Consider the following 27934-nt stretch of genomic DNA (forward strand, 5'->3'; position numbering starts at 1 on the left):
AGTCTGTCACTGGCTGAAGTTACAGCACCGTTCCAGCTGTTTTGTTCCAACATGTTGGTACGGTAGAAGCAATGAGTCAGAAAAGACTCATACATAAACGGGCCAGACACATACAGCGCATGAACAGCGCGGACCGTATCCATAACGCACCTGGAGATACTGCAGAAGCACATAGGATCGCTGGTGCCATCAAATCATTTTCTGTGAAAATAGAGGAGAGAGGAGAGGAAGATCATCTTTTGGAAACGGGCTGAGGTAGGCATTATTTTTTTATATTATTTTTATTTTTTTACAATCCAAATTGATTTACAATTCAAATAGAGGCAGTACTAATCTATCCCCTGTTTATGTCTCACCTGTGTAGACCCAATAACACATTCCTTACACATTTTGGGGAGGAATGCTGATTTACTGTTTTGGATCACATTCACATGTTCATCCCTCCAAATTCAAGAGCCGATTGCATAATTGTGTTGCTGTCTGCATAGTTAAGCCCTTTGAGATATTATGCCTAATTGTTGCCAAATTATGCCCTCCGGTAATTATGTCTACCCTTAATTATAATTTCCTCATTTAATTGAAATCCCAAATCCAATGTGCCAATTAGGTAGTATTGTATTATATCGCACCATATCAAGACTGTGGTGGATTCAGGGCTTAGTGTGCAAGTGTTTTTTTCATATACATCAAAGAGGTAAACGGATACATCTGCAGCTGTAAGAGGTCCTCCTCTCAACACTATGTGGCTGTGGAAGGGAGAGTGTTGCAAATAGCCTGTAACTGAAGGGGTGATACACAGGTGTGAGACACATTTACACACAGCCTGTGGCAACTGATACGCCCTTCTCTCAACCTCAACGTCTTCCTCCGCATTTCTTGAGGGCAAAAGACAAGTAATTGAACTATGTTTGACGGTCATTACCACCACATGGTGACGATTTGATCTGTATCTATTTGTATAGATACAGTGGGGCCAAAATGTATTTAGTCAGCCAACAATTGTGCATGTTCTCCCACTTAAAAAGATGAGAGAGGCCTGTAATTTTCATCATAGGTACACTTCAACTATGACAGACAAAATGAGGGGAAAAATCTAGAAAATCACATTGTAGGATTTTTAATGAATTTATTTGCAAATTATGGTGGAAAATAAGTATTTGGTCAATAAAAAAAGTTTATCTCAATACTTGGTTATATACTCTTTGTTGGCAATGACAGAGGTCAAACGTTTTCTGTAAGTCTTCACAAGGTTTTCACACACTGTTGCTGGTATTTTGGCCCATTCTTCCATGCAGATCTCCTCTAGAGCAGTGATGTTTTGGGGCTGTTGCTGGGCAACACGGACTTTCAACTCCCTCCAAAGATTTTCTATGAGGTTGAGATCTGGAGACTGGCTAGGCCACTCCAGGACCTTGAAATGCTTCTTACGAAGCCACTCCTTTGTTGCCCGGGAGGTGTGTTTGGGATCATTGTCTTGCTGAAAGACCCAACGTTTCATCTTCAATGCCCTTGCTGATGGAAGGAGGTTTTCACTCACAATCTCACAATACATGGCCCCATTCATTCTTTCCTTGACACGGATCAGTCGTCCTGGTCCCTTTGCAGAAGAACAGCCCCAAAGCATGATGTTTCCACCCCCATGCTTCACAGTAGGTATGGTGTTTGTCCTCCAAACACGACGAGTTGAGTTTTTACCAAAAAGTTCTATTTTGGTTTCATCTGACCATATGCCATTCTCCCAATCTTCTTCTGGATCATCCAAATGGTCTCTAGCAAACTTCAGACGGGCCTGGACATGTACTGGCTTAAATATTTATTTTCTAATATAAAAAAAAAAAATTGTGTGTGTGTGTGTGTGTGTTAAAATTGCTTTTTCATATGTTGTATATAGTTATTTGCACTGCTGTATATAGTTCATTTCACCAATTCGGCCACTTGGGTACATTTGGGCAACTTGTGTGGGACACCTGGGTGACTTCATGCTAAATGTCATGTAGCTCACCCATTCCTGAAGTTATCAGTCTGAAACTTTGCACACCTACAGTTGCCCTCTTGTGTTATCCATCAAAATTATATCCAGCATCCTATCTGACTGTGTGGCTATTCAAGTACATGTGAAAGATGATACCTCAACAATAAAAAACAGAAAACGTATGCTCTTTCTTTATTTTTTCTTCCACCAGATCTGCTGTTTTATATTCTCCTACATTCAATGAACATTTCCACAAACTTCAGAATGTTTCCATTCAAATGATACCAAGAATATGCATATCCTTGCCTCTGTGGCTGAGCTTCAGGCAGTTAGATTTGGGTATGTCTTCTGGTGGAAATTGAGAACAAAGGGATGCAGCCATAACAGGTTAAGCAGGGGGACACATCTGCAGGATTTGAGTCCCTGGCGCCATAATGTTACTGATGGTAGGCTTTGTTACTTTGGTCCCAGCTCTCTGCAGGTCATTCATTAGGTCCCCCCGTGTGGTTCTGGGATTTTTGCTCACGTTCTTGTGATCATTTTGACCCCACGGGGTGAGATCTTGCGTGGAGCCCCAGATCGAGGGAGATTATCAGTGGTCTTGTATGTCTTCCATTTCCTAATAATTGCTCCCACAGTTGATTTCTTCAAACCAAGCTGCTTACCTATTGCAGATTCAGTCTTCCCAGCCTGGTGCAGGTCTACAATTTTGTTTCTGGTGTCCTTTGACAGCTCTTTGGTCTTGGCCATAGTGGAGTTTGGAGTGTCACTGTTTGAGATTGTGGACAGGTGTCTTTTATACTGATAACAAGTTCAAACAGGTGCCATTAATACAGGTAACGAGTGGAGGACAGAGGAGCCTCTTAAATAAGAAGTTACAGGCCTATGAGAGCCAGAAATCTTGCTTGTTTGTAGGTGACCAAATACTTATTTTCCACCATAATTTGCAAATAAATTCATTAAAAATCCTACAATGTGATTTTCTGGATTTTTGTCTTCTCATTTTGTCTGTCATAGTTGAAGTGTACCTATGATGAAAATTACAGGCCTCTCTCATCTTTTTAAGTGGACAATTGGTGGCTGTCTAAATACTTTTTTGCCCCACTGTAATCCTATTTGCCTCAGGTATTTGTGTGCTAAGTATCTGAATTGGCACTACATATGGTGCACTACTTTTGTCCAGGGTCCATAGGGCTCTGGATTGCCTATAGGAATAGGGTGCCATTTTGGATGCAGACATAGACAGCCCTCCTGACCTGGTGATGCTAATTAGAGGTCATAGGTCATCTACTATGTAACATGACACCTTTGTGTACCATGTGGGGGTAGCTATAAAGCATGAATTACTTTACAAGTGGTCATATTTCATATTCATTATTTTATATGAATTTCTGATTGACAGTGATTAAAGTAGTGGCCTATTCACTATTTCTAATACATCATAATATCACATAGAATTCAGTATTCAAGTATGTGTTCAAATGATTCAAGTCATCCATTTAAAAAAAATCTACATGTAAATTGTAAGTTCAGGCTTCTGTGGATGATGAGAATAATTGAGGCAGCCAATAAGGAATCCACACAGGTCTGGCCTTGTTCATGTTAGCGTCCCCAATAAATAACACTGACGTGTTCGAGAGAGGATTACATTTTTGTTCTTGAATAAGAAGACGAGCTTACGTTAGAATAATATACGCAGTATTTCCCCCAATATTTCTATCCATTAGCATCCATTTGGGGCCAGTGTATATGTACATTGTTATTCTTCCAAGTGGAGGCTAAATCCTGACGCTGACCATGGTTCTGCTGTAGAACCTGTCCACACTACATCCATCAGTCAATGCTGTTGAAACGACGCGTCAAAGAGATGCTGCTGCGTCAGATCACATGTTAAATCGTGTTATGCTATGTTATGCTACGCTGTGTTATGCTATGTTATGTTATGTCATGTTATGTCACGTTATGTTATTAGACAGGAGCCTTTGGCCATCCCTGAAATCTTGTATCTGTGGTATAGTGAACTTAACTTGTAAATGATTTCAACACCCACATCTGATTTCGGTCCGAGTCCCTTTCAGTTTCACAGGAAAATCTATAGGCACCGCCAGTAAATCACTGCTCCCTATGAAAAGAGCTCTCAATTTATCAGGTGAAGACAATATACAGGCTTGGCTTGCCCAAGGCTAGGGTCTCCGCTTAAATCAACAACACATTCTCAATCAGGGAACTTTGGAATGTTTACAGCAGAGAGAGAGAGAGAGAGAGAGTGTGAGCGTGAGAGCGAGAGAAACAGAGAGAGAGAAATAAAAAAGAGAGAGAACGATTACTAGTAGTACATAATGCCAAATATGGAGAAATACGGAAATATGGAAAAATGCCCCCAAAATAATACAAATTCTGACAAATCTATATCGTTTGAAGTCCTGTTAGTTAGTTTGATATTTCCAGACAGTGCCTTCCTTAGATTTCTCTGCATGCACCAGTGTGATAAATGATGTAAAAATAAATACATGTTCTGTTTTGAAACAGTTAACATGGGATGGACAATCTAACGACAACCAAGATTGTAAATGCTGGTGCCGGTGGCAAGGGTAAGAAGTCACTGAATATTCTAGAGAAAATACATGTTTTATTTTGCCTTGGTTTTTTGGCTTTGTTAGAAGAAGCTTGTTCTGAAGCTTGTTTTGATTTTGATACAGACTGAAGGTTTGGAATGACACACACAAATACAGATTTGTCTTTTTGTAGTCATTCTCAATGACCAAATGTATATCACCTGTAAACCACAACCCATTATTACAGTGTACCATTATATTGAACCTGGTACTCTTCAAATAGATTATTACAAGTGTATTGGCCAGGAACACATTTTAACATGAAACCTATTTATGAATTGTCAATATATCTTTTTTTTATAGTCGTCAAAGAAACAGTAACCACAACAACCCGGTTGACATCACTGCCGCCAAGTGAGTTGTGTCCTTTCTGAAGGTTTTCATAATTTATACACACTACATGTACCTGTGAATATAATATCCCATAAATATGAATTCATCCTCTGTCCATCCGAATGTTGAGTTCCTATAATTCATTTAAAAACATTTTTTTATACTATCATTATTGGTAGTGAAGATTATTCATGATCATTTTCAGCAGTCTGGGGCCTTGTTCGATTACTTCAGAAATGCATCCTTATGTCCTACCTTCCTTGATGCAATCACAGATCTGAATAGTAGATTGGTGAAGGAAATGGGTGGTAACCTCGCTTACACCTATCCAATCACTCATAGATCTGTGCTTACCTAAAGGAGAAAAAAAAGGAGGATGCATTTCTAAAGTATTCGAACAGGACCAGTGGTGTAAAGTACTTAAGTAAAAATACTTGAAAGTGCTACTTAAGTAGTTTTTGGGGGTATTTGTACTTTACTTTACTATTTATAGTTTTGACAACGTTTACTTTTACTTTACTACATTCCTAAAGAAAATAATGAACTTTTTACTCCTTACATTTTACCTGACACCCAAAAGTATTTGTTACATTTTGAATACTTAGCAGGACAGGAAAATTGTTAAATTCACACCCTTATCAAGAGAACATCCCTGGTCATCCCTACTGCCTTTTATCTGGCAGAATCACTAAACACACATACTTCATTTGCAAATGTTGTCTGAGTGTTGGAGTGTGTCCCTGGCTATCCGTACATTTTAAAAACAAGAAAATGGTTCTGTCTGGCTTGCTTAATAAAAGGAATTTGAATTTATTTCTTTTTTTGATACTAAAGTATATTTAAAACCAAATACTTTTAGACTTTTACTCAAGTAGTATTTTACTGGGTGACTTTCACTTTTACTTGACTAAATTTCTATGAAGGTATCTTTACTTTTCACTCGAGTATGACATTTGGGTTCTTTAACCACCACTGAACAGGATCCATGTCCTCAGCATTGGTCTCTGACTGTCCCTCATTTCTCCACAAGAGGGAATCACTTACTCTGTCGTCTCCAACCAGAAGAGCGTGTCCTCCAGCAGTTCTCGTGGAGTTTCAGATGTGGAGAGGAAGGTCATCTCTCAGAGCAGTGGTAGCAGCAGCAGTAGTTATGCCATAACATGTTCAAGACATGCTCAGACAAAATTCTAGATTTAAAAAATAATCTATATCCAAAAAAACATCTCTGGTATTTTTCTTATTTTTTGGCACAGTGTGACAGGTTTTAACACCTGCTCATTTGGACTGCAGTCAGAATCCTGTAAAAGACCGTTTTTCTTGTACTGTCAATCACAGCCTAAACTCTTCCAACGAAAGAGTTTAGATGCTCCTATAGAACTCCTATGGTCACTGGTATATAATCCATTACTTATAGAATTCAGTAGACAGCTAAGCTACATTCAGCGGCGTCATGCCCATGGGGGGCACAGGGGCAAGTGCCCCCAGAGATTTGTCCTATATATAAAAAAATAAAATAAAAAAAAAAATATATATATATATATATACTTTTTTGGTGATTGTTTGTTAATTCCCTGTAGTATTACTAGCCACATTTTATAAAGTTGGCTTTAGCTAGCCCAGATAGGTTCCCAATCTCCCAACCTTGTAACTTGCCACCATGAAGCAATTTCAGGCTATCAATCAAGGTAGAGTAGCTAGCTTGTCTAACTATCCTAGCTGGCATGCCTGCTGGCAAAGTTTGTAGACTTTAGAAAAGCAAACAGTAACTAAATGTACTGAATAAGACTCACATTCCTTTCAATCTTTTACCTGTATTTCAGCAGAGAACCCCCCCCCCCCCAGCTATCCTCAGGTCCTTTGTGCCCCCACAGATTTGGGGGGTGCATGACCCCCCTGGCTACATTGCTATATGTCAGGCTACTGTATAAGAAAAAGTCACTTTCTCTAAGCTCCGTATAAGTCCTAATCATTATTTTTCTCCTTTCCTCTTCTAGCCTCAGGTGGTCTCTCTTCGAGGAGCGGGCTGCTCTCTACTGGAGGAGGAGAGTCTACCAGTAGAGCCATCACAGGAGGCAGTAGCTCAGTGCTAGTATCCTCTGCTGCAGCCGGGTCTGTGGGTGGAGCTAAGTTTGGGGGATCCGTCAGCAAATCAACCACCATTACCACTATAGAGTCCCCCTCTTTATCCTCCGGTGCTTCAGGGGCCTCTGGCGCAGCTTTTCGGTCTTTAGGGGCTTCGGGGGCATCGTTCGGGGCGAGCAAGACCAGCGGCTCTCTTTCCGTTTCTGGAGGGGGTCTTATGCCTAGCTCCAGTTCCAGTTTTTTCACTGGTTCCAGTTCTGGTGGTTCCAGTTCTGGTTTTGTCTCTAGTTCCAAAGGAACAGGAGCAGGAGGTTTTGTCACTGGTTCCAGTTCTGGTTTTGTATCTAGTTCCAAAGGTGCAGGAGCAGGAGTAGGAGGAGACAGTTTTGTCACTGGTTCCAGTTCTGGTTCTAGTTCTGGTTTTGCCTCTAGTTCTGGTGCCGGAATCGGAGGAGGGGATTCTTCTAGTGCCAAAATGTCAGCCGGCGGCTTGGGCTCTGTGACCGTTTCCACGGTTACCAGGTCCAACTACAGCTCCTTGGCGGGGGCGGGTTCAGGGGGCGTGAAGAGGGGTGGGGCACAGGGGTCTGCATCCTCTGCTCTCAGCTACTCCCCCACCCCCACGGAGAGAAAGAGCATGACCAGCACCATGATCGCCCGCTCCATGAGCTACGAAGGTCAGTGACAAGGTCAAAGGTCAAAGGTTAACCCTATTCATATGCTGCATTCATAACCAAGTGGGAAGGTGGTAATTACCTGTTGTGAAGTCGTAAATACCAGTTGGATGCATGCAAGTTCTTTGAACTCATTGAGAAACACAGATTGGCTAATGGCCAACTAGCTGTGTCAACCATAATCTAAACGTAGAGCTATATGTGTTTGTAAACTAATTATAGTGTTCAAAAATGTATTAATAGATTGATTTAAAAAAATAATGTTTTGTTGTTGCATTTAACTGCTGAAAATGCTGTTATCAAGGTCATTTCCTTAGTAGATGTCAGAGGTCAGCATGTGGGAGAAGTCGAAGCTCAGGGATAATAGTCGAGGTTCCTACTAGTAATTACCAGTTGGAGGGGCGTTCAAGTGGACTTTTCCCAGTCATATGTGGTAAATACCACCTTCCCACTTGGTTATGAACATAACCTTATATCCAGGGCTAGGATTTTTTTTCCTGACCACATAACCTCTGGGTACCTAAGATCATACATCGGTGCGCTTTCCTCTGACCAGGTGTTGCAGATGCCTGCCAGATCTTACAACGCCTGGATAGGTATTTTAGGTATTAGCTAACCACATCATATGTTACAGCAATCTGTCGGTTCATGACACAGTCGATGATGTGGCACGTAACCATTGGTTGACGAATGCAACGTCTGAGGGAGGGAGCGCAATCATTTCTTGGTCATGTTATGTGGTCTGGAAACTACTGGCCCTACCTAAGGTCCTCTGATGCTCTTTAGTACAGGTGCAGATATCAATAATAATGTTATTAAGAATATCATTAAGAAGTTGAAGTATGACTTCAGTCATGACATGAAGAAGGAAAAGTAATCAATCGTGGTGTTTTTCTTCTGTGTATTCAGGAAGATCCAGTGGAAACTCATCTCCGGAATACACAAGGAGAGAATATGGTAACTATCAATCTTAAATGTAACTTCAAAATGTTTTTAATTCCTATGTTTAATAAAAGTGGATATTAAAAATGACAATTGATTTTTGATAATTGATTGTTTCAGCTGCAGAAAGTGCAGTTGCCAGTAAACCCACCAGAGGGCGGAGCCACAGCAGGGGTACGAGCTGTTAGCGCAAAGCACCATCAATCAGACCATACATACACTACTGCAGAATGCACTTGTTGTTTTTTTTTGCAATTTTAACTGGCTGCATTTGATTAATATAGAACACATCTGATTACACTACACTACTCTATTCTAATCTATTCTATACTTTTCTGTTCTATTCGGTGTGTCCTGTTCCAGAGAGTGAGATCAGATGCAGACTGCAAAGTGCCTCTCCCACTGCTAAAAGATGTGAGTTGCCTAATACCATGCGGGCTCTTATCACTAACCTATGACTCACCCGATCTGCCCTGGAAAATACACGTGGACCAAGATGATATTAGTTTGACTTCAACAAATAGGGAGACAATATGACTCAGTCAGAAAACGTATAAAGAAATGGAACGTGGCTACTTGAAGATAAGCTGAATATGAAAGATAAATACAGTTTGATAAAAATCAGTCTTTATTATTTTTAAAAAAAAAACCATTTGAAAAGTCTGCACACTGCACATTTCCTAAGTGACATTAGATGACACCCTAGTCTGTTCCCCCGTGGCGTGTAGGGACGGAGCTGGATGACGTGAAGCGGCTGCTGAAGGGGAGTCGCTCCAGCAGCATCAGCCCCCCTCGCTCCCCCACCAGCACCCTCCCTATCCCCAGGAAGGCCAGCGTAGAGACCAGAACCATGCCAAACAGCTCCCAGTCAGGTACACACCCTCACCAATATAATCATGATTAAACTAGGTAAATAGGTACATAAGTAGTAATTACACAAGTAAGAAAGTACATAAATAATCACTGATGCATTAGATGTCCAGAATACGTTGTTAACTGACTCACCTGTTAAATCAAGGTTAAATAAAGGTTAAATAAATGTACACAAACATACATAAAACTAGTTAACCCTTTCCCTCTCTCCCAGGCCAGTGCGCCACCCTGGACTCAGGAATGCCTTCCTACGTGTGGTCAGGCCCCACGGCTGGAGGCTATGGTTACCACAGCAACGCCATCAACCGGTCCCCCACCTCCACCCTCCAACACTCACCCACCACACTCACAGGTCAGCAATAGACATCACCAAATATACAGTCACAATTACTCTAACAAGAATGGCATGATACGGAGTGATAATAATGCCAACAGAAATGTAATCTGAATTTAATCCTTCACACCATCAACGAAGATATTTATATAAATGAACAGGTTTAATCAAAGAGATTAAAAGGACATAATTAAAGTGAACTAGATTTGTGTGCGACATAAAAATGACAAGAAAGTTTAAAAAAGAAAATGTCTCCAAATTTTCTCATCGTCAATGAATACTGTATATGTTACTGTGGGTGTGACTCAATCGATGTGGGTGTTTATCGATGTTTCTACAGCCACAGGGTTTCAGAATAACCTGGCTCTCAGCTCTACATCCATGAACTCTGGACTCTCTGCCTCTAGCACTGGTAAACATCTCCCTCAACATCTATTGTCTCTCTTTCTCCCAAAGTGTTCACTTGTTCTCTTCCCTTCACAGATTTGAAAGTAAGTGACTGCTATGCAGAGATGGGCAGTATTTGTATTACATGTATTTGAAATATGTATTTAAAAATTATTTCTGAGTATTTAGTCGTTTGTATTACACTGGGCTTAACTTCACTCCAATGTATTTTGTGATAAGATAATTTTGAGAGCGGTAATTGGTATTTTTAAAATACAAAATACTTTTTTACACTATTTTCAGTGGTGTAAAGTGCTCAAGTACTCAAATACTTTAAAGTACTCTTATGTCATTTTTGGGCTATCTGTACTTTATTTTACTTTTAATATTTTTGGTAAAAAGAAAATGAAGAACTTTTTACTCCACTCATTTCCCTGACACCCAAAAGTACTCGTTACATTTTGACAGGAAAATTGTTAAATTCACACACTTATCAAGTGAACATCCCTGGTCATCCCTACTGCCTCTGATCTGGCGGACTCACTAAACACAAATTCTTCGTATGTAAATGATGTCTGAGTGTTGGAGTGTGCCCCTGGCTATCCGCCAATAAAAAAATATATTTTTAAATGTTTGCTTAATGTAAGGAATTTGAAATGATTTATACTTTTATTTTTGATACTTAAGTACATTTTAGCAATTCCATTTACTTTTGATACTTAAGTATATGTAAAACCAAATACTTTTAGACTTTTACTCAAGTAGTATTTTACTGAGTGACTTTCACTTTTATTTGAGTCATTTTCCATGAAGGTATCTTTACTTCAAGCATGACAATTGAGTACTTTTCTCCTCACTGCCATTTTTTATATCGGTTCACAATTTTGTGGCCCCCGTTCTCCCTGCCTTGGTATCAGAAGCCTGATTGCACCATGGTGTCATAAGAGCGTCTGCTAAATTAATTCAATATAAATGTAAATGTGCAAATGCACAATTGCAAAGCATGCTGAGTAGTATTCTAATGAGCTCTACTGGAACAAGGCCAATAATAATACCCAGTATGTTCACATAATTTACATTTTGGTCATTTAGCAGACACTCTTTTCCAGAGTGACTTACAGTCAACAACAACAACACATCACAGTCATAGCAAGTGAAATGCTTCCGTAACCATTACTGAGAAAATTGTTGCTGTTTGGGCCGTTTACTTGCAAACATATTTTTATATTTTAAAATACAAAAATACATGTATTTTAATTAAATATATTTCAAAATCTTGATACATTGATCTTTATAGTATTTTGACATTTTTGACCATCCCTGCTGGTCTATAGAAACTCCCTCTAGCCCATGTCGACACCAATCCGATACTTTCAGTAGTAGTAGTGTATTGACTATTCTTTGTCCTACTCTAGTTCATGGTATGCAGAATAACCTGGCCTCCACCACTGGCGGCATCCTAACAGCTAATGGAGTCAACGCACAAACAGGTATGAATGGAGTGTTGAGTGTTCAGAAATCCCCTTGAATCAAGAGAATAATGCCCATGTTCATTGTGGGAGTTATATTTCACACGTGTTTCAATCATGTTAAATTCACCCTGTATCTCTTTCTTGGCAGTCTATGGTGTGCAGAAAAATGTCACAAGCACAGGGGTGTCCACAACCACAGGTGAGTCCAAAGTACTTTGTTTTTGCATCGATAACAATTAGGCAACCATAGACATAAAACATTTGATTTGATGTATATATGTACAAGCAGCAGCAGCACCAAGACAAGTATAGCACTTTCCTGCAGTCAAATGACCAAATCGCCCTCTAGTTGCCTCATGGGTGGAACGTTATTCATGTTTTTCCTCTTGATTGATGTATATGAAGTGTAATATTGGGGTGCAAACTCCAAATGTAACACATTTCAACTCTATATCTGACATAGTACAAGTGTCTTCTTTTTTTTAACCCCATAACCGTGTGTGTGAGGTGTGTACTTTTGTTTCCAAGTAGATTTGTTTAAGACTCCCAAGATACACTCTGTGTGACCCTGATTTATCCCACTGCAGTAAAATGATATCCTCTACTACTCTATCTTATCATGTATTCATGACACTTACCAGTTTACACTGAGTGTTTTTGCTGCCTATTTCTCAGTGGCACCCAGCACTCCTACCAGTGACGAGGTCTTCGCCAAAGAATACAAATTCATGCTGCTGGAGAAAGAGAAAGCTCCCGTCAAAAAGGAGACGGAGAGACTCATCATGGCCAAAGATACCGGCAAGCAGTTCTCCTCTGCTGCCACTGCTATTGGTAGGCAACAACTCAAACATGTTTCTTAAAAACAGCAGATAGGAGGTAATTGATGTAAGTATGTACATATAAATAAGAATAAAGTGACTAGTTAACAGGATTGATGATAAAACAGTAGCAGCAGCGTATGTGACGAGTCAACAAAGAAAGAGTTTGTGCAAAAGGGTTAGATGCAGATATTCCGGGTAGCTATTTGGCTAACTATTTAACCAACTATTTAGCAGTTGAATGTTTTGAGGGTTGAAGTTGCTCAGGGTCCTGTTGGATCCAGACTTGGTGCATCAGTACCACTTGCCATGCGGTAGCAGAGAGAACAGACTGTGACTTGGTTGGCAGGGAGCTCAGCCCCAGTGTTGTACTGGGCCATATGCACTACCCTCTGTAGCTCCTTGTTGTCGGACGCCAAGTAGGATTCCAGATTCCCTGCTTATCCTGGGAATCTTCTAAGCATGATTCCTAGAAACTTGGGAATTTTTGGGAAAGTTGCCGGAATATTGCAATCCAATACCTGAGAATATCAGACATGTACACAGAGGAGGGTTTTCACCAAATATTTTTTTTACTAAATATTTAATTGTCTGCTCAATTAGAAGAACCTTCTGAGGGAAAATGGTACCAGTTCTATCAGATCTTAAATGTTTCCATGCCCAATAACATACTACAGTCCCACTGTCTCAGTGTTAGTCGTTGTCTGTGAGCTATGGTGAAGTTGACTTATCTTTTCACATTTTCTAGCCTATTCTGAGGACTCGCTGAAGAAGGAGAAGAAGAAGGTGTCCAGCTTTGTGGAGACAGCTACAGCCAGAACCACAGAAACTAACGGTAGATAACGGAAGTGAACAGACATTTTCACCACACCTTGACTTGTGTTACTAACATACTGTTCTTCCACTGCTGTTTTTTAAAAGCTGGATCCTTGACGAAAGTGTCAACGAAAGACAAAGCAACCTATGCAGGTATAGTCTAACTATGAAATTGAAATGGCTGAATCCCAACGTAACAATCTTCAGCCCTAAGTGCCTATTCTTATGCATTCTTCATGATACTCTACTGATGCTCGTTCTTGACCCCCATGTCCTCTACCTCTCTCTTCGATCAGAGATACGTAAGGATGAGTCTGGAGGAGGTCTGGGCTTCTGGTCTTGCTGCTCCTGGTTGAAGTGGCTGCTGGGCATCCTGCTGGGTCTTCTGCTCCTCCTGGGGCTCCTCCTGGGACTCATCGCCCTGGGTAAGAGAGGAGGAGCAGAGCTGTTGGACACTGGGGTGGTTTGATTGATGTGGTTGTCTGTCATAGAGAGCTGGAGTTACATCCATGTCGGAGTAAATCTCTCTGTTTTTTTTTTCTCTGTTCTTCCTCTCCTGCATTTCTCGGTTTCTCGCTTCTCTCACTCGATCTTTGTCCTTGTTTCTCTCTGTTTCTCTCTCAATTTTCTCCCCATCTCTCTCTTTCTCTTCCAACCACTTACAGCCGAAGAAGTCAAACGTCTTAAAGCTCGTGTGGACGCCTTGGAACAAGCCTCCAGTTCTTCCTCAGCACATTCTAGTCGCCTCTCCTCCTCCTCAGCCATCAACATCATAGACCCTCTGGAGTCTGCATACATGGACAAGACTTCCTCTCCCTCCTCTACCACACTGCTCCGCACTGATAATGGTATCAATCTGGGAGTGGCAGCAGGAGCAGGTCCAGGATCAGCTAACGGACCAGGCCAAGACCCTGTAGCTCTGCAAAGGGCAGTACAGCAGATAGTCAGGAGTGAGCTGCAGTCCGATACTGTACGAGGTACAGAACCAGAACTTACTGTGCACCAGCCTTGTATTTTGTGGGTATATGTTGAGCGTTTCAACCATTATAACAAAGGAATGATTCAGTCAAAAATCACAAATCATGCGAACTTGTGAATTCTATGAATATTTTTGAATGTGTGGTTTTTATTGGATTCTATATATTGACAAAAATATTTATTTATTTGTTACAGCAACACTTGCACACTCAATGAAAGGAGCGAGAGGAGAGCCTGGGACCAAAGGTATTGTAGGGCATCCACTGCATGGACATGGAAACATACGCAGATGGATCCATCCATCCATAGATGGAAACAAACTGTATTGGCAGAGCAAGTTTTGGCTGTGTCTGTTGATTAACATTTCAGCTGTTTTATTTCAGGTGACCAAGGTGGTCCAGGAGTCAAAGGTCAGTGACCCATAGACCTACATTTAATTTCAATGACGCCACACAGCAAATACTGTACACGTTAGAGCTATACTGTACAAATGGAATTCATTCATTCATTTCAGGTGATAATGGATTCCCTGGCCTACCAGGTAGGAACACAAACTACTAGTTTTATTCTGGAGGGGCTACAGTAAATAATCATCTGCTGAATGATAGCAGACTGATGTTCGGCTTCTCTTCCTTAGGTCCTCCAGGTCAGATGGGCCACAGTGGACTGGAGGGCCCGAGGGGACCTAAAGGAAATGCAGGTAATGCTTAAGGACACAATTTGACTTAAAATGTCAAGATCTCAATCTTGCAACCAATGAGAAATGTACTGTATAGACTCTCACTCCCACAATGCATCTCTTCTCATCTGTGAATAGGTGAAGCTGGTGCAGAGGGCCCCCCAGGCCAGAAGGGCCGAGAAGGACCAACGGGATCACGTGGAGAGCCTGGTCCTCCAGGGTTTGGAGAGAAAGGGGACAAAGGTATGTTCATAAGTGTATTTGATGGCGTCACAGTTAGTCATGGTATATCTTCAGAGAAAAAATGATGGGTTCCTGTTCAAGCTCTTATTTAATGTTATATGATGCCATAGGTTCTCCTGGTGAATCCGGAGGGCCTGGACCTGCTGGCACTGCTGGGCCTGTTGGGCCTAAAGGTAAGGCCAAAGGTCATCATCAATGCAGGAAATACGTCTAGCTTGATGAGTTACATTAAATCATCACTAATTGTAAGTCACTCTGGATAAGAGCATCTGCTAAATTACTCAAATGTAAATGCAATTCATCAACATGTAACTGTTGTGAAAGTGTATTTATTTTGGTTTTCCAGGGTCAGTGGGTGGTCAGGGTGCTACAGGTATCCCAGGTGAGTGCTCTTTGCCCTTTTCGTGTACCATTGTACTGGAAGAAGACACAAGCGTGCGATTTCTAAAGTTGTGTATTCGTCACCTTTAGGAACTCCTGGCCCACAGGGTTTCCGAGGTGAAGCAGGCGCTCCAGGACCGAAAGGTATTCCAGACCGATGTGTTGAGATGATGCACACTACTGTGTTGTATGCAGGCCTGTTTCCTTGATTTAGATTCACAAAGAGAACGCTACAAATATAGCTAGAACCCTTAGTTGATACATCCATTTTTTTTTACTTAAACATTTATGATATATACCCATTGATTCTTGAAGAATATTAATGCCTCATGAGCTTAGTTTAACTGTCATACCCCCATCAGAACCCCCAAAATAAGCTTGTTTTACTAACATTTTGGTAAAGAACGTAAATGTCAACAAAGACTGTATAGCCTCAAAACATGGTGAAAAGTATGCATTTGATACAATGGATGGTCAGTCCTTGCATCTGTAACCAGTGTGAAATGGCTAGCTAGTTAGCGGTGCGCACTGGTAGCGTTTCAATTGGCGACGCCACTCAGTCTGAGACATTGTTGTAGTTGTTTCCCTTGCTCTGCGAGGACCGTGGCGGGTAGCGATGCTTTGAGGGTGACTGTTGCTAATGTGTGCAGAGGCTTCCTGGTTCAAGCCCAGGATGGGGCGAGGAGAGGGACGGATGTAATACTGTTACACAGCCATAGTGCTGTCTATGAATTTGAGAGTGGTTACATTTCTCCAGCCCCCATCCCGTCATTTTATTTCTCGTGAACGAGTGGCGCGGAGGTGGCTTTGTTGTTGTTTCAATGGGGGATTCTAGTTTTAAAGGTGTAATATGCAGAAGTTGCTCTGCCATTCCCTGGTTGCAAAATGTGTAATAATTCGCCTAATTTCAGTTTGTGACAAAACAAGCAATTGTGTAGAGAATCATTGTGCCATCTAAACCTCTGTGAAGTACTGTATCTTTCCAATCGCTGTTTGAAAAACTGAAAGTAAAAGACGCAAAAAGGAAATTTAAGAATGGAAACATAGAACATATCATCCTCTTCTTAGACTGACGTTCAATGAGAATGACAGATCTCTAACTCACATTTCTATGTGAATTTGGTCAGGTCACCTAAAAAGTTACATATTGCAGCATTAAACAAAGATCATATCAGCAAGCATATTGTTTCTCTCCTCGTCTAGGAGAGAAGGGAGCAGCTGGACCTCCAGGAAATAAGGGCGAGCCAGGAGAGAAAGGACTCCGCGGAACATCAGGTGTGTATCTGTCTGCCCTAAATAGTTAGAATCACATGGGATTCAGAACTTTGTGTCTCCTCTTTATTTCTTATCGCACCCTTCTCTAGGATAACACATAATTGAGAGAAATATGCACTATGTACGTAAACTGGTGTGAAAATGAGTTGTAAGTACATTTCATAGTGGTTATGTATCCTCTCCGTCATCATAGGTGACCCAGGTCAAAGAGGACCTCCGGGACCAGACGGCGCAAATGGATCTAAAGGACCTGCAGGTGAGTGAACAGAGTAGTGAAGAAAAGATTGTGCTTGCTAGAATAATCTCAGGCTGTCCTAATATAGACAACCTAATAGTGAAATTCTTCACTGTTATCAATTCTGAATGTGTGGGTATTATTCAACAGGTGCTCCCGGGGCTGACGGTGAAAAAGGCTCTAGAGGTAAAAACAACAACATCCTGTGGTAGATAGAAACCACAACAATATATTTTGGTAGAATAATCGAGTTGTCCATATAACAACTTTTAGATTTTTACAGGATAGTTGATACCTTTATCATTCCAGGTGACAAGGGATTGGATGGGTTACCAGGTCCCAGGGGACCAGCAGGACCTCCAGGAGATTCAGGCCTCCCAGGTACAATCAATCAATTAATCAATTTACTAATCCATATATCCATCCATCCGTCAATCAATGCTTAGTATTCACTATTTACATTTCAATAACATACATTTTCCACTTGCTTCCGCTGTAGGCATTGCTGGGCTTCAAGGTCCACCAGGTATGACTCTTTGATGCAACATCATTGATTTACATTTCAGATGCATGGTTTCTCAAATATTGTACAGTAGGCTATAACATTTTTGTAACCCTCCCTTTCAATCCTGTATAGGTATACCAGGTAATCCAGGTCAGCCTGGAGGTAAAGGTAACGTACCTATTACATACTTCCTCTATATCTTTAGTCGAACAGGATTATGCTTTCATTCAATCTATCATCATGTCATCTTCTAGGCGAAGCTGGAGAACCTGGTAGAATCATCAATGCAGGTAAGTCAGAGGAAACGACAAGGCGAATTAGAGTCATCGTTAAACTATTGGATAGGCACTCTACATCTACAGCCGTAAATATTTCTTGAGATGACTTTATAGTACAGTGTCCACAGTAGAACAGCATCACATGTCCTTAAGCAATGGATGGTCATTGGTCAATCTCCTGTTTGAATTCCAGCTGGTTCCAGTTCGGTTGCCATCCCCGGACCTCCAGGCAGCCCCGGACCCACTGGTGTTTCCGGATCCCCTGGACTCTCAGGTTGGTACCGAAGCTCTGCATTCTTAAAATGTTCTAAGATGTTGTTCTACAGTTTGAGTAAACACTGTATCGCCTTGACCAGATCTGGATGAAGATCTAGATGTTGGAGATCTTTATGAAGTTCCTCATAGACTTTCCATTGAAGTACAATATGATTTGTGCTCAGTGCTTCTGTTGTGTCTCCTCAGGTCCTGTTGGCCCTGCTGGTCTTCCTGGGACGCCTGGTAAGACCTATTTCTCAGATATCCAATGAGACACCAAGGTCCACATACTGTACGTACTTTCCCTTTGATTGTTCATTGTCTTTGTCTCTATAGGTCCCAGGGGAGAAAGGGGAGAGGAAGGAGAGAAGGGAGACCAGGGAAAGCCTGGTATTACTATACAGACTGTGGAAACCACAGAGAGTGAGTATGTTTGGCTCATATCAATGAATTCTTCCAGACGGCTTGTAACTACCTGACTTGTGAAAATATGTTCCTGTTTTAGACTCGTTATAGTATAGGACTGTCTTATTACCTCTAAACTTACTTTACCCCTTACAACAGGACGTGCACCTGTGGCTAGTCTTCCTGGCCCACCTGGCCCTCCAGGGCCCCCAGGAGAACCAGGTCCCCAGGGTCTTCTAGGTAAGCCACGTGGTTCAGTGGTTCATTCTCCATGCACTTTAGGACTTCAATGTGTTTTTGAATGTATAGCTGTTTTATTTTAGTTTGATCTGATCCTTTTTTCTTATGGATTCTGTCCTATTTAAAAATCAAATTCATACCTTATTCCTTCTCAGGTAAGGGTCCCCCAGGTCCTGAAGGTCCTCAAGGAGTGCCAGGTGTACCAGGTAAGAGTCCCCCAGGTCCTGAAGGTCCTCAAGGCGTGCCAGGTGTACCAGGTAAAGGTCCCCCAGGTCCTGAAGGTCCTCAAGGAGTGCCAAGTGTACCAGGTAAGGGTCCCCCAGGTCCTGAAGGTCCTCAAGGAAAGCCATGTGTACCAGGTAAGGCTCTCCAGGTCCTGAAGGAGAAACAGGTGTACCAGGTAAGCCATAACATTTCTACCTGAGAAGAATGTATAATATTATATTGAAAAATAATTAAGCTATTGTAAGAATGGTAAGTTACTCTTCAAACCATTTTGATGAATTTCAACTAAACCACAGGTGTTGGTGTGCCCGGCCCCCGAGGAGATAAGGGAGAGCCAGGTAGCTTTGTGCCAAACTCAGGTAGGTGGCCCTTACCAAACCTACACTACACTCTCCACTGTTACCATCTGATCACTCAACACAATCACAATAACTCTACAGTCAAAGATAGAAGCTGTTGATCAGTATATATTTTACCTTTATTTAACTAGGTAAGTCAGTTAATTAAGAACAAATTCTTATTTTCAATGACAGCCTACGGACAGCGGGTTAACTGCCTTGTTCAGGGGAAGAACGACAGATGTTTACCTTTTCAGCTCGGGGATTTGATCTTGCAACCTTTTGGTTACTAGCCCAATGCTCTAACCACTAGGCTACCTGCTACCTGCCACCTCATATGATATGGTATGATATGGAAGGTCAAGTAATGTAACGCAATGTAGTGTTGTAGTGTAACACTGTGTTGTCTTTCAGGAACCTTCTTCGCTGGGCCCCCAGGACCTGCTGGCCCAACTGGTCTACCGGGATCACCAGGTACAGAGGAGTCCAACTCACTGTCTATACCATTTGTGTTTTTATCATAGTCAATTTGGTCGAAACAGAGGTTATGTGCACTCATCTTGTCAATCATTGTATTGTTTCCTAATGCAAACCAGGACCCCAGGGTTACCAAGGTAAGCAATTTTTAAATGCATGTCCATGTCAAAGGGCTGGATTGATGTCATAGTAGGCTATGAACTGGCTCAGTCACATATTATTTACATGGCAGACTATGTGATAGACTGTCAACCTTAACGCAATTTGACCTATGTTTCAGGTGACCCAGGTCAGCCCGGTTTACCAGGAGTTCCAGGAGATCCCGGTGTCGGTGGGTGGATCAAATATTTATCAGAAGCATAGTTAAACATTCAAGCCTACACCTGTGGCTTGGGTTACAACCAACATTTACTTCTGAATTTACTTGATCCTTTTGGGTATATGTTGTATTGTTCATTGTATTGTTTTCTCCCCAGGTTTCCCTGGACCCCAGGGACAACCTGGAGGTCCAGGACCAGAAGGGGACAGTGGACCTCCAGGGCCCCAAGGTCCAGAGGGCCCCGAGGGACAACCGGGTCCAAAAGGTACACCCTTACACCCCTTTAAAGATGCAGTCTGGGATCTTAAGCACTTATACATTCGTAACATATCATACGAATTGCAAAAAATAATTAAAACTGGGACCTTGCTTTGGCTCATGAGCACTATTTTTAAATCTACTGGCTACAATTATTCAAAAGCTCTGGAGCATCACATGAACAATGTTTATCACTCAATGTGGATCCTTTGTGTAAGTTAAGCCAACTTATATCTTCATTAGGTGAGGCTGGCGTTCCAGGTGCTCCAGGTATCCCTGGCTACTCCAGTGGTGGATCATCCAGGAGTTCCCTTGGAGCACCAGGTCCACCTGGACCTCCCGGGGCTCCCGGCCGTGATGGGCCACCTGGGTCTGGGTCTGGAACACCGGACGTCCGCCAATACATCACAGAATACCTCAAGAGTGAGTGAGATGATCTGCTTTTTCTTCTTACCCCCAATGAAAAGGAATGTGGCTAAACTATGTCCATCCAAAGACCGTTACAGTATTTGATAGCATACGTGACCTCCATGGGATAATATGGTCGACAAAACATGATTTAGTTGTTGTTTGCGTAGTTGAGGCTAACTAAAATGGTGCCTCAAGATCTTAAACCTTTTCTACGCTACTGGTTAGCAGTGCAGTAACTTGTGTATTGTGTTGTCCTTCATGGAGGCGATGGTGTCAGGGAGTACATGTCGGGACCTCCGGGTCCTCCGGGTGTACCGGGGCCCCCTGGTGACGGATCAGTGGAGTCAGTGGACGATCTTGCTAGTCGCGTTATCGCGTACATCCAGAGTGAGTCCAGACAAACCAACATCTTATCAAAAGCAGTACATATATGAAGTATATCATATTGTATGTGTACCTGGATCTAATAGTTCTGTTGACATTTCAGGTGGAGGTATTGCTAGTGGGGTGCCTGGACCTCCAGGCCCGCCTGGCGCTCCCGGTGGAGGCAGCACATCGCTAAATGACATCATCAGCCTTCTACAGAGTAAGTCAGTTGTTTGAGCACAAATGTTGATAATCGGGTCGGGAAAAGAAAGAGATAACATTGTGTCATGAGACAGTCAATGAAGTGCCCTTGCCTGATCCGTACCCCTCTCAGGTGAGGAAGTGCGACGCTATGTCATCGGTCCTCCTGGCCCTGCTGGACCTCCTGGCATCCCAGGGATCCCATGGAGAGGAGGCTATGGCTTTAATACCCATGAGGTGGCTGGACGGGTCCTCACTCTAATGAATGGTAAGGAATCACTGTGACACAGCCATGTCAGATTCACATTTAGATTCATACACACACCATTAGCTTCTTTAACCATAGTGTGTGCAAGTGTTTCCCAAATGGTGGGCCGGGACCTACAGATGGATCTTGATAAGTAGTTCAATTGATTTAAAATAGTCACTTGATAAGATTGCCACCCCAAGGATCTTTCTGTACTTTGCTCCGTTCTTTTCCTCGATCCTGACTAGTCTCCCTGTCCCTGCCATTGACAAACATACCCACAACATGATGCTGCCAGTACCATGGTGCCAGGTTTCCTCCAGACGTGACTCTTGGCATTCAGGCCAAATAGTTCAATCTTGATTTCATCAAACTAGAGGATCTTGTTTCTCATGGTCTGAGAGTCCTTTAGGTGCCATTTGGCAAACTCCAAGCGGGTTGTCACGTGCCTTTTACTGAGGAGTGACTTCCATCTGGCCACTCTACCATAAAGGCCTGATTGGTGCAGTGCTGTAGAGATAGTTCTGGAAGTCACATCTCAGTCCTTCTGGAAGGTTCTCTCATCTCCACAGAGGAATGCTGGAGCTCTGTCAGAGTGGGCATTTGGGTTCTTGGTCACATTTTAAAATGTTTTAATTTCACCTTTATTTAACCAGATAGGCAAGTTGAGAACAAGTTCTCATTTACATTTGCGACCTGGCCAAGATAAAGCAAAGCAGTTCGACACATACAACAACACTCAGTTACACATGGAGTAAAACAAACACACAGTCAATAATACAGTAGAAAAACAAGTCTATATATGATGTGAGCAAATGAGGTGAGATAAGGGAGGTAAAGGCAAAAAAAAAGGCCATGGTGGCAAAGTAAATACAATATAGCAAGTAAAACACTGGAATGGTAGATTTGCAGTGGAATAATGTGCAAAGTACAAATAGAAATAATCGGGTGCAAAGGAGAAAAATAAATACATAAATAAATACAGTAGGGAAAGAGGTAGTTGTTTGGGCTAAATTATAGGTGGGCTATGTACAGGTGCAGTAATCTGTGAGCTGCTCTGACAGCTGGTGCTTAAAGCTAGTGAGGGAGATAAGTGTTTCCAGTTTCAGAGATTTTTGTAGTTCCTTCCAGTCATTGGCAGCAGAGAACTGGAAGGAGAGGTGGCCAAAGGAAGAATTGGTTTTGGGGGTGACCAGAGAGATATACCTGCTGGAGCGTGTGCTACAGGTGGGTGCTGCTATGGTGACCAGCGAGCTGAGATAAGGGGGGACTTTACCTAGCAGGGTCTTGTAGATGACCTGGAGCCAGTGGGTATGAAGCGAGGGCCAGCCAACGAGAGCATACAGGTCACAGTGGTGGGTAGTATATTGGGCTTTGGTGACAAAACGGATGGCACTGTGATATACCGCATCCAATTTACTGAGTAGGGTATTGGAGGCTATTTTTTAAATGACATCACCAAAGGCGAGGATCGGTAGGATAGTCAGTTTTACGAGGGTGTGGCAGCATGAGTGAAGGAGGCTTTGTTGCGAAATAGGAAGCCAATTCTAGATTTAACTTTGGATTGGAGATGCTTGCTGTGAGTCTGGAAGGAGTGTTTACAGTCTAACCAGACACCTAGGTATTTGTAGTTGTCCACATATTCTAAGTCAGAACCGTCCAGAGTAGTGATGCTGGACGGGTGGACAGAGCAGCGATCGGTTGAAGAGCATGCATTTAGTTTTACTTGTATTTAAGAGCAGTTGGAGGCCACACACATCCCTGACCAAGGCCCTTCTCCCCTGATTGCTCAGTTTGGCCAGGCGGCCAGCTGTAGGAAGAGTCTTTGTGGTTCTAACTTATTCCATTTAAGAATGATGGAGGACACTGTGTTCTTGGGGACCTTCAATGCTGCGGAATTATTTTACCTTTCCCCAGATCTATGCCTTGACACAATCCTGTCTCTGGGCTTTACAGACAATTCATTTGACCTCATAGCTTGGTTTTTGCTCTGACATCTTATATAGACAGGTGTGTGCCTTTCCAAATCATGTCCAATCAATTGAATTTACCACAGGTGGACTCCAATCAAGTTGTAGAAACATCTCATGGATGATCAATGGAAACAGGATGCACCTGAGCTCTATTTCGAGTCTCATAACAAAGGGTCTGAATACTTACTGTATGCAAATAAGAAATGTCTGTTTTTTATATTTGTTTTAAATTTGCACACATTTTTATAAATCTGTTCTCATGTCATTGTGGGGTATTGTGTGTAGATTGATGAGAATTTTTTAATATTTTTAAAATCCATTTTAGAGTAAGGCTTTAACGTAACAAAGTCAAGGGATCAGAATACTTTCCGAATGCACTGTAGGTCTAGAGCCAGAAGGACTTACTGGACAGTCTGCACATTTACTCCTCTTAATAGTTTAACTGATGTCAGTTCTGCCTGTCCTTTCTAGATGCTGAATACAGAGGTGCCTTGGGCGCTCAGGGGTCTCCTGGTCCACCTGGTGTCCCAGGCCCTGCTGGCCCTCAAGGCCCTGCCGGTCCTTCAGGACAGGCCCCCTACAGCGGCTCTGGATACAGGCTGGAGGAGGTCAAGGACTACATACAGAGTGAGTATGGTCAAATCAATAAGGGTTTCATAAATGGTTTTCTACTAAGTGGATAATGATATGGTATTACAGTACTATCCAAAGACTCCTAGAGTTACAACAGTACAGAAATAGTTTGTTTTCCATTATCCACCCTGTAGGTCTAAAACCAGGAAATAAAAGTTAATAGATTACTTGAAATGCATTGAGCCTGTACAATAGGTTACCCTAATTACATCACTTCATGGATGTCCTTCCCAAGATAAAAAGGTCACTTATTAAAAAGAAAAATAGACATTGATAGGGGATTTTACAGACTCCCATTAATTTCAAAGCAATAATTGACCCTTGAAATTGAGTTACTGCCCCAGATCAGTGGGTATCAGTGGGTGTAACTGGCATATTGTATTATCCTCACCAGGTGGTCTAAGAGGGGGAATGTTTGGGCCCCCAGGCCCCCCAGGTCCCCCTGGACCTCAGGGACACAAGGGAGAGCAGGGTAACTCTGGGTACGGCCACGCCTTTGACCACAGGACCAGCGAGGGAAGAAGGCTGGCTGAGACTGAGACAGACTTCTCCAATATAGCGGTCCGAGTGACTGACTACATCAAGTGTAAGTGAAACTGAATATCCAATACTGTCATCGCAGTGCTACAATATGCTTTTCAGAGCTATACACATTTAACAACATTTAAATGCAATTCTTCAAAGCTTATTTGTTTCCAATGACAATGGATCAAAGGAATGGCACATTGACTTGAATTGGGATGCCAGTTCTAGTAATTCAATTTCTATGTGGGACACACATGTTGATAAATAAAGATAGTGACAATCGGCAATGAATGAAGAGTCCTACTTTTGCATTGGATGTAAATGCATATGCTATCTCTGATCTTGATTGTTTCCCATCCCGTAGACCATGGTCTGTTGAGGGACGTGGTTGAGAACCGGTCACAGCTGGAGAAGTCACAGGTTGTTCAAGGACCCCCAGGACCCCCTGGCCCTCCAGGATTCAGCCGTGTGTTTGGTTCCCATAGTAACGTCACTGACCTTATGGAATACATCAGAGGTGACAATAATACAGTATAAATGCAATTCATTAATGTACAGTACCAGTCAAAGGTTTAGACACACCTACACACCTAAGGGATTTTCTTTATTTTTACTATTTTCTACACTGTAGAATAATAGTGAAGACATCAAAACGATGAAATAACACATATAGAATCATGTAGTAACCAAAAAAGTGTTAAACAAATCAAAATATATTTTAGATTTTAGATTCTTCAAAGTAGCCACCTTATGCCTTGATGCCAGCTTTGCACACTCTTGGCATTCTCTCAACCAGTTTCACCTGGAATGCTTTTCCAACAGTCTTGAAGGTGTTCCCACGTATGCTGAGCACTTGGCTGCTTTTCCTCAACTCTGCGGTCCCAACTCATCCCAAACCATCTCAATTGGATTGAGGTCGGGTGATTGTGGAGTCCAGGTCATCTGATGCAGCACTCCATCACTCTCCTTCTTGGTCAAATAGCCCTTACACAGCCTGGAGGTGTGTTTTCGGTCATTGTCCTGTTGAAAAACAGATGATAGTCTGACTAAACACAATCCAGATACGATGGGGTATCGCTGCAGAATGCTGTGGTTGAGTGTGCCTTGAATTCTACACCATCACACCTGCTCCTCCATTCTTCACGGTGGGAACCACACATGCAAAGATTATCCGTTCACTTATTCTTCATCTCACAAAGACACAGCATTTGGAACCAAAACTCTCAAATTTGGACTCATCAGACCAAAGGACAGATTTCCACCGGTCTAATGTCCTCGTGTTTCTTGGCTCGTGTTTCTTGGCCCAAGCAAGTCTCTTCTTCTTATTGGTGTCCTTTATTGGTTTCTTTGCAGCAATTCGACCATGAAGGCCTGATTCACACAGTCTTCTCTGAACAGTTGATGTTGAAATGTGTCTGTTACTTGAAGCATTTATTTGGGAAGCAATCAGAGGTGCAGTTAATTGCTGATTTCTGAGGCTGTTAACTCTAATGAACTTGTCTTCTGCAGGAGAGGTATCTCTGGGTCTTCCTTTCCTGTGGCGGTCCTCACAAGAGGCAGTTTCATCATAGAACTTGATGCTGTTTGCGATTGCACTTGAAGAAAATTTCAAAGTTCTTGAAATTTTTCAGATGTGTTAACGCAATGATGGACAGTCATTTCTCTTTGCTTATGTGAGCTGTTGACATAATATGGACTTGGTCTTTTACCAAATAGGGCTACCTTCTGCATACCACCCCTACCTTGTCACAACACAACTGATTGGCTCAAACGGATTAAGAAGGAAATAAATTATTTTAACAGTTAATTGAATTGCATTCCAGGTGACTCCATCATGAAGCTGGTTGAGAGAATGCCAAGAGTGTGAATGCCAAGAGTGTGCAAATCTGTCATCAAGGCAAAGGATGGCTTTATGAACAATCTCAAATATAAAATAAATAACACTTTTTTGTTTACTACAGTACACTACATGTGTAATTTCGTAGTTTTGATGTCTTCACTATTATTCTACAATGTAGAAAAGAGTATAAATAAAGAAAAATCCATGAATGAGTAGGTGTGTCCAAACCTCTGACTGGTACTTTATTTCACATTATACATTTAAGTTAAGAATAGTACCAAGTGTGAAGTCCAATTTGTCACGATTGAACATTGGTGAGGCTTTGCCAAAATGCTGATTGCAGCTTTAACTTTACATGAAATAACCTGATGTATCATCCATAGCCCATGGGAACATGGTGGGACCCCCTGGAAGGCCAGGACAGAAAGGGGACATAGGACATACAGGTCACAAAGGCGAGAGAGGTACCTTTTGAACCATTACACTTTTTACATCTTTAGAGTTGCGCTCTTGATCATTTGCCAGGTCTTTGTCAAGCATTGTGTTAAGCTACTCAAGTGAGACAAAGTCATAAAATCAGTCCCATTGTGACACCTTCACTCTGAATTCTGGTAAACCAGGACTGGATGGCATCCCAGGAAGGACAGGCCTCCCTGGTCTGGAGTGGAAAAGGGGGGGGAGGGGGAGAAAGGTACATCATGATTATCACAGAGAACCTTTTCAAGTTTTCCCTTCATCAACATCCTTAAGCATGATGCTACAGTAGGATCCATTCTAGTGATACTGTATGTAATTCTGTCATGATATAGTACCCTCAATACACGTGTCCCTGCTATTCATGATGTGTCGATCTGACCTAGGTATGCAGAAGAGATATGGTTTCATTAAGATTTCACATTTTTTTCCACAGGCGAATACACACTTGTGACCAACAGAAGAAAGAGGAATGTTGGCGTTTGAGAAACAAATGATTGATAAATACTCATTAAAGGTGAATGAAAGTCCTATGAAATATGTCATGAGCATACATTCTGGGGCCTAATGCCTTGGAGACATTACCGATGTAAATATATAGTTTTCTATAGGACAAACTGTTGAACAGGACAGTATTCCATGCGCTGATGTATTGTATTGTGTCAAAGATGTCTTTACAAACTATTTTTACTAGTGTTTAATCTGGAGTATCTTTCCAATTCACCTCCTTGCATGTTGATAGCAGGAATAGTTCAACTATGTGTTGAAAAATAGAACATTGTACTTATTGTACTCGAGGAAAAACATTTCGTATCGAACGAAACTAAAACCATTGTCAAAACCTCCTTTGAATGT

The 27934-nt window shown here is 41.9% G+C and overlaps 1 protein-coding gene across 3 annotated transcripts; it reads left to right on the forward strand.

Moving 5' to 3' along the window:
* Window positions 1-30: 30 nt before the first annotated feature.
* LOC135537077 (collagen alpha-1(XVII) chain-like) lies at window positions 31-27850 on the forward strand. Of its 3 annotated transcripts, XM_064963287.1 has the most exons (52): window positions 31-255; window positions 4502-4563; window positions 4891-4941; window positions 6915-7679; window positions 8586-8633; window positions 8739-8792; window positions 8982-9032; window positions 9347-9490; window positions 9706-9843; window positions 10166-10237; window positions 11628-11702; window positions 11833-11883; window positions 12360-12515; window positions 13251-13337; window positions 13424-13471; window positions 13615-13743; window positions 13984-14295; window positions 14492-14542; window positions 14680-14706; window positions 14811-14837; window positions 14934-14996; window positions 15114-15218; window positions 15329-15391; window positions 15565-15600; window positions 15690-15743; window positions 16803-16874; window positions 17068-17130; window positions 17260-17295; window positions 17419-17490; window positions 17609-17635; window positions 17747-17782; window positions 17869-17904; window positions 18086-18166; window positions 18355-18390; window positions 18484-18570; window positions 18712-18792; window positions 18948-18998; window positions 19314-19376; window positions 19770-19829; window positions 19952-19969; window positions 20113-20163; window positions 20309-20416; window positions 20653-20832; window positions 21085-21207; window positions 21308-21406; window positions 21521-21655; window positions 24079-24234; window positions 24635-24826; window positions 25130-25282; window positions 26989-27069; window positions 27226-27296; window positions 27516-27850. In XM_064963287.1, exons 2-52 carry the CDS (start codon window positions 4512-4514, stop codon window positions 27531-27533), a joined length of 4845 nt encoding a protein of 1614 aa, XP_064819359.1. In that variant the 5' UTR covers window positions 31-255; window positions 4502-4511; the 3' UTR covers window positions 27534-27850. The 3 variants fall into 3 exon arrangements, with proteins under 3 accessions (XP_064819359.1, XP_064819368.1, XP_064819364.1); XM_064963296.1 differs by lacking the exon at window positions 18948-18998; XM_064963292.1 differs by lacking the exon at window positions 27226-27296 and having other exon boundaries at window positions 32-255.
* Window positions 27851-27934: the final 84 nt, after the last annotated feature.

The sequence above is a fragment of the Oncorhynchus masou genome, chromosome 5, assembly GCF_036934945.1.
Source record: "Oncorhynchus masou masou isolate Uvic2021 chromosome 5, UVic_Omas_1.1, whole genome shotgun sequence".
Classification (NCBI taxonomy): domain Eukaryota; kingdom Metazoa; phylum Chordata; class Actinopteri; order Salmoniformes; family Salmonidae; genus Oncorhynchus; species Oncorhynchus masou.

Excerpts from the sequence above, each read along its gene's own strand:
- LOC135537077 (XM_064963287.1), top strand. The coding sequence starts at position 4,512 with ATGGACAATCTAACGACAACCAAGATTGTAAATGCTGGTGCCGGTGGC. Across the intron at positions 15,744-16,802 it reads AGGCGCTCCAGGACCGAAAG|GAGAGAAGGGAGCAGCTGGA; the intron begins GTATTCCAGACC and ends CTCCTCGTCTAG. Across the intron at positions 21,208-21,307 it reads CGTTATCGCGTACATCCAGA|GTGGAGGTATTGCTAGTGGG; the intron begins GTGAGTCCAGAC and ends TTGACATTTCAG.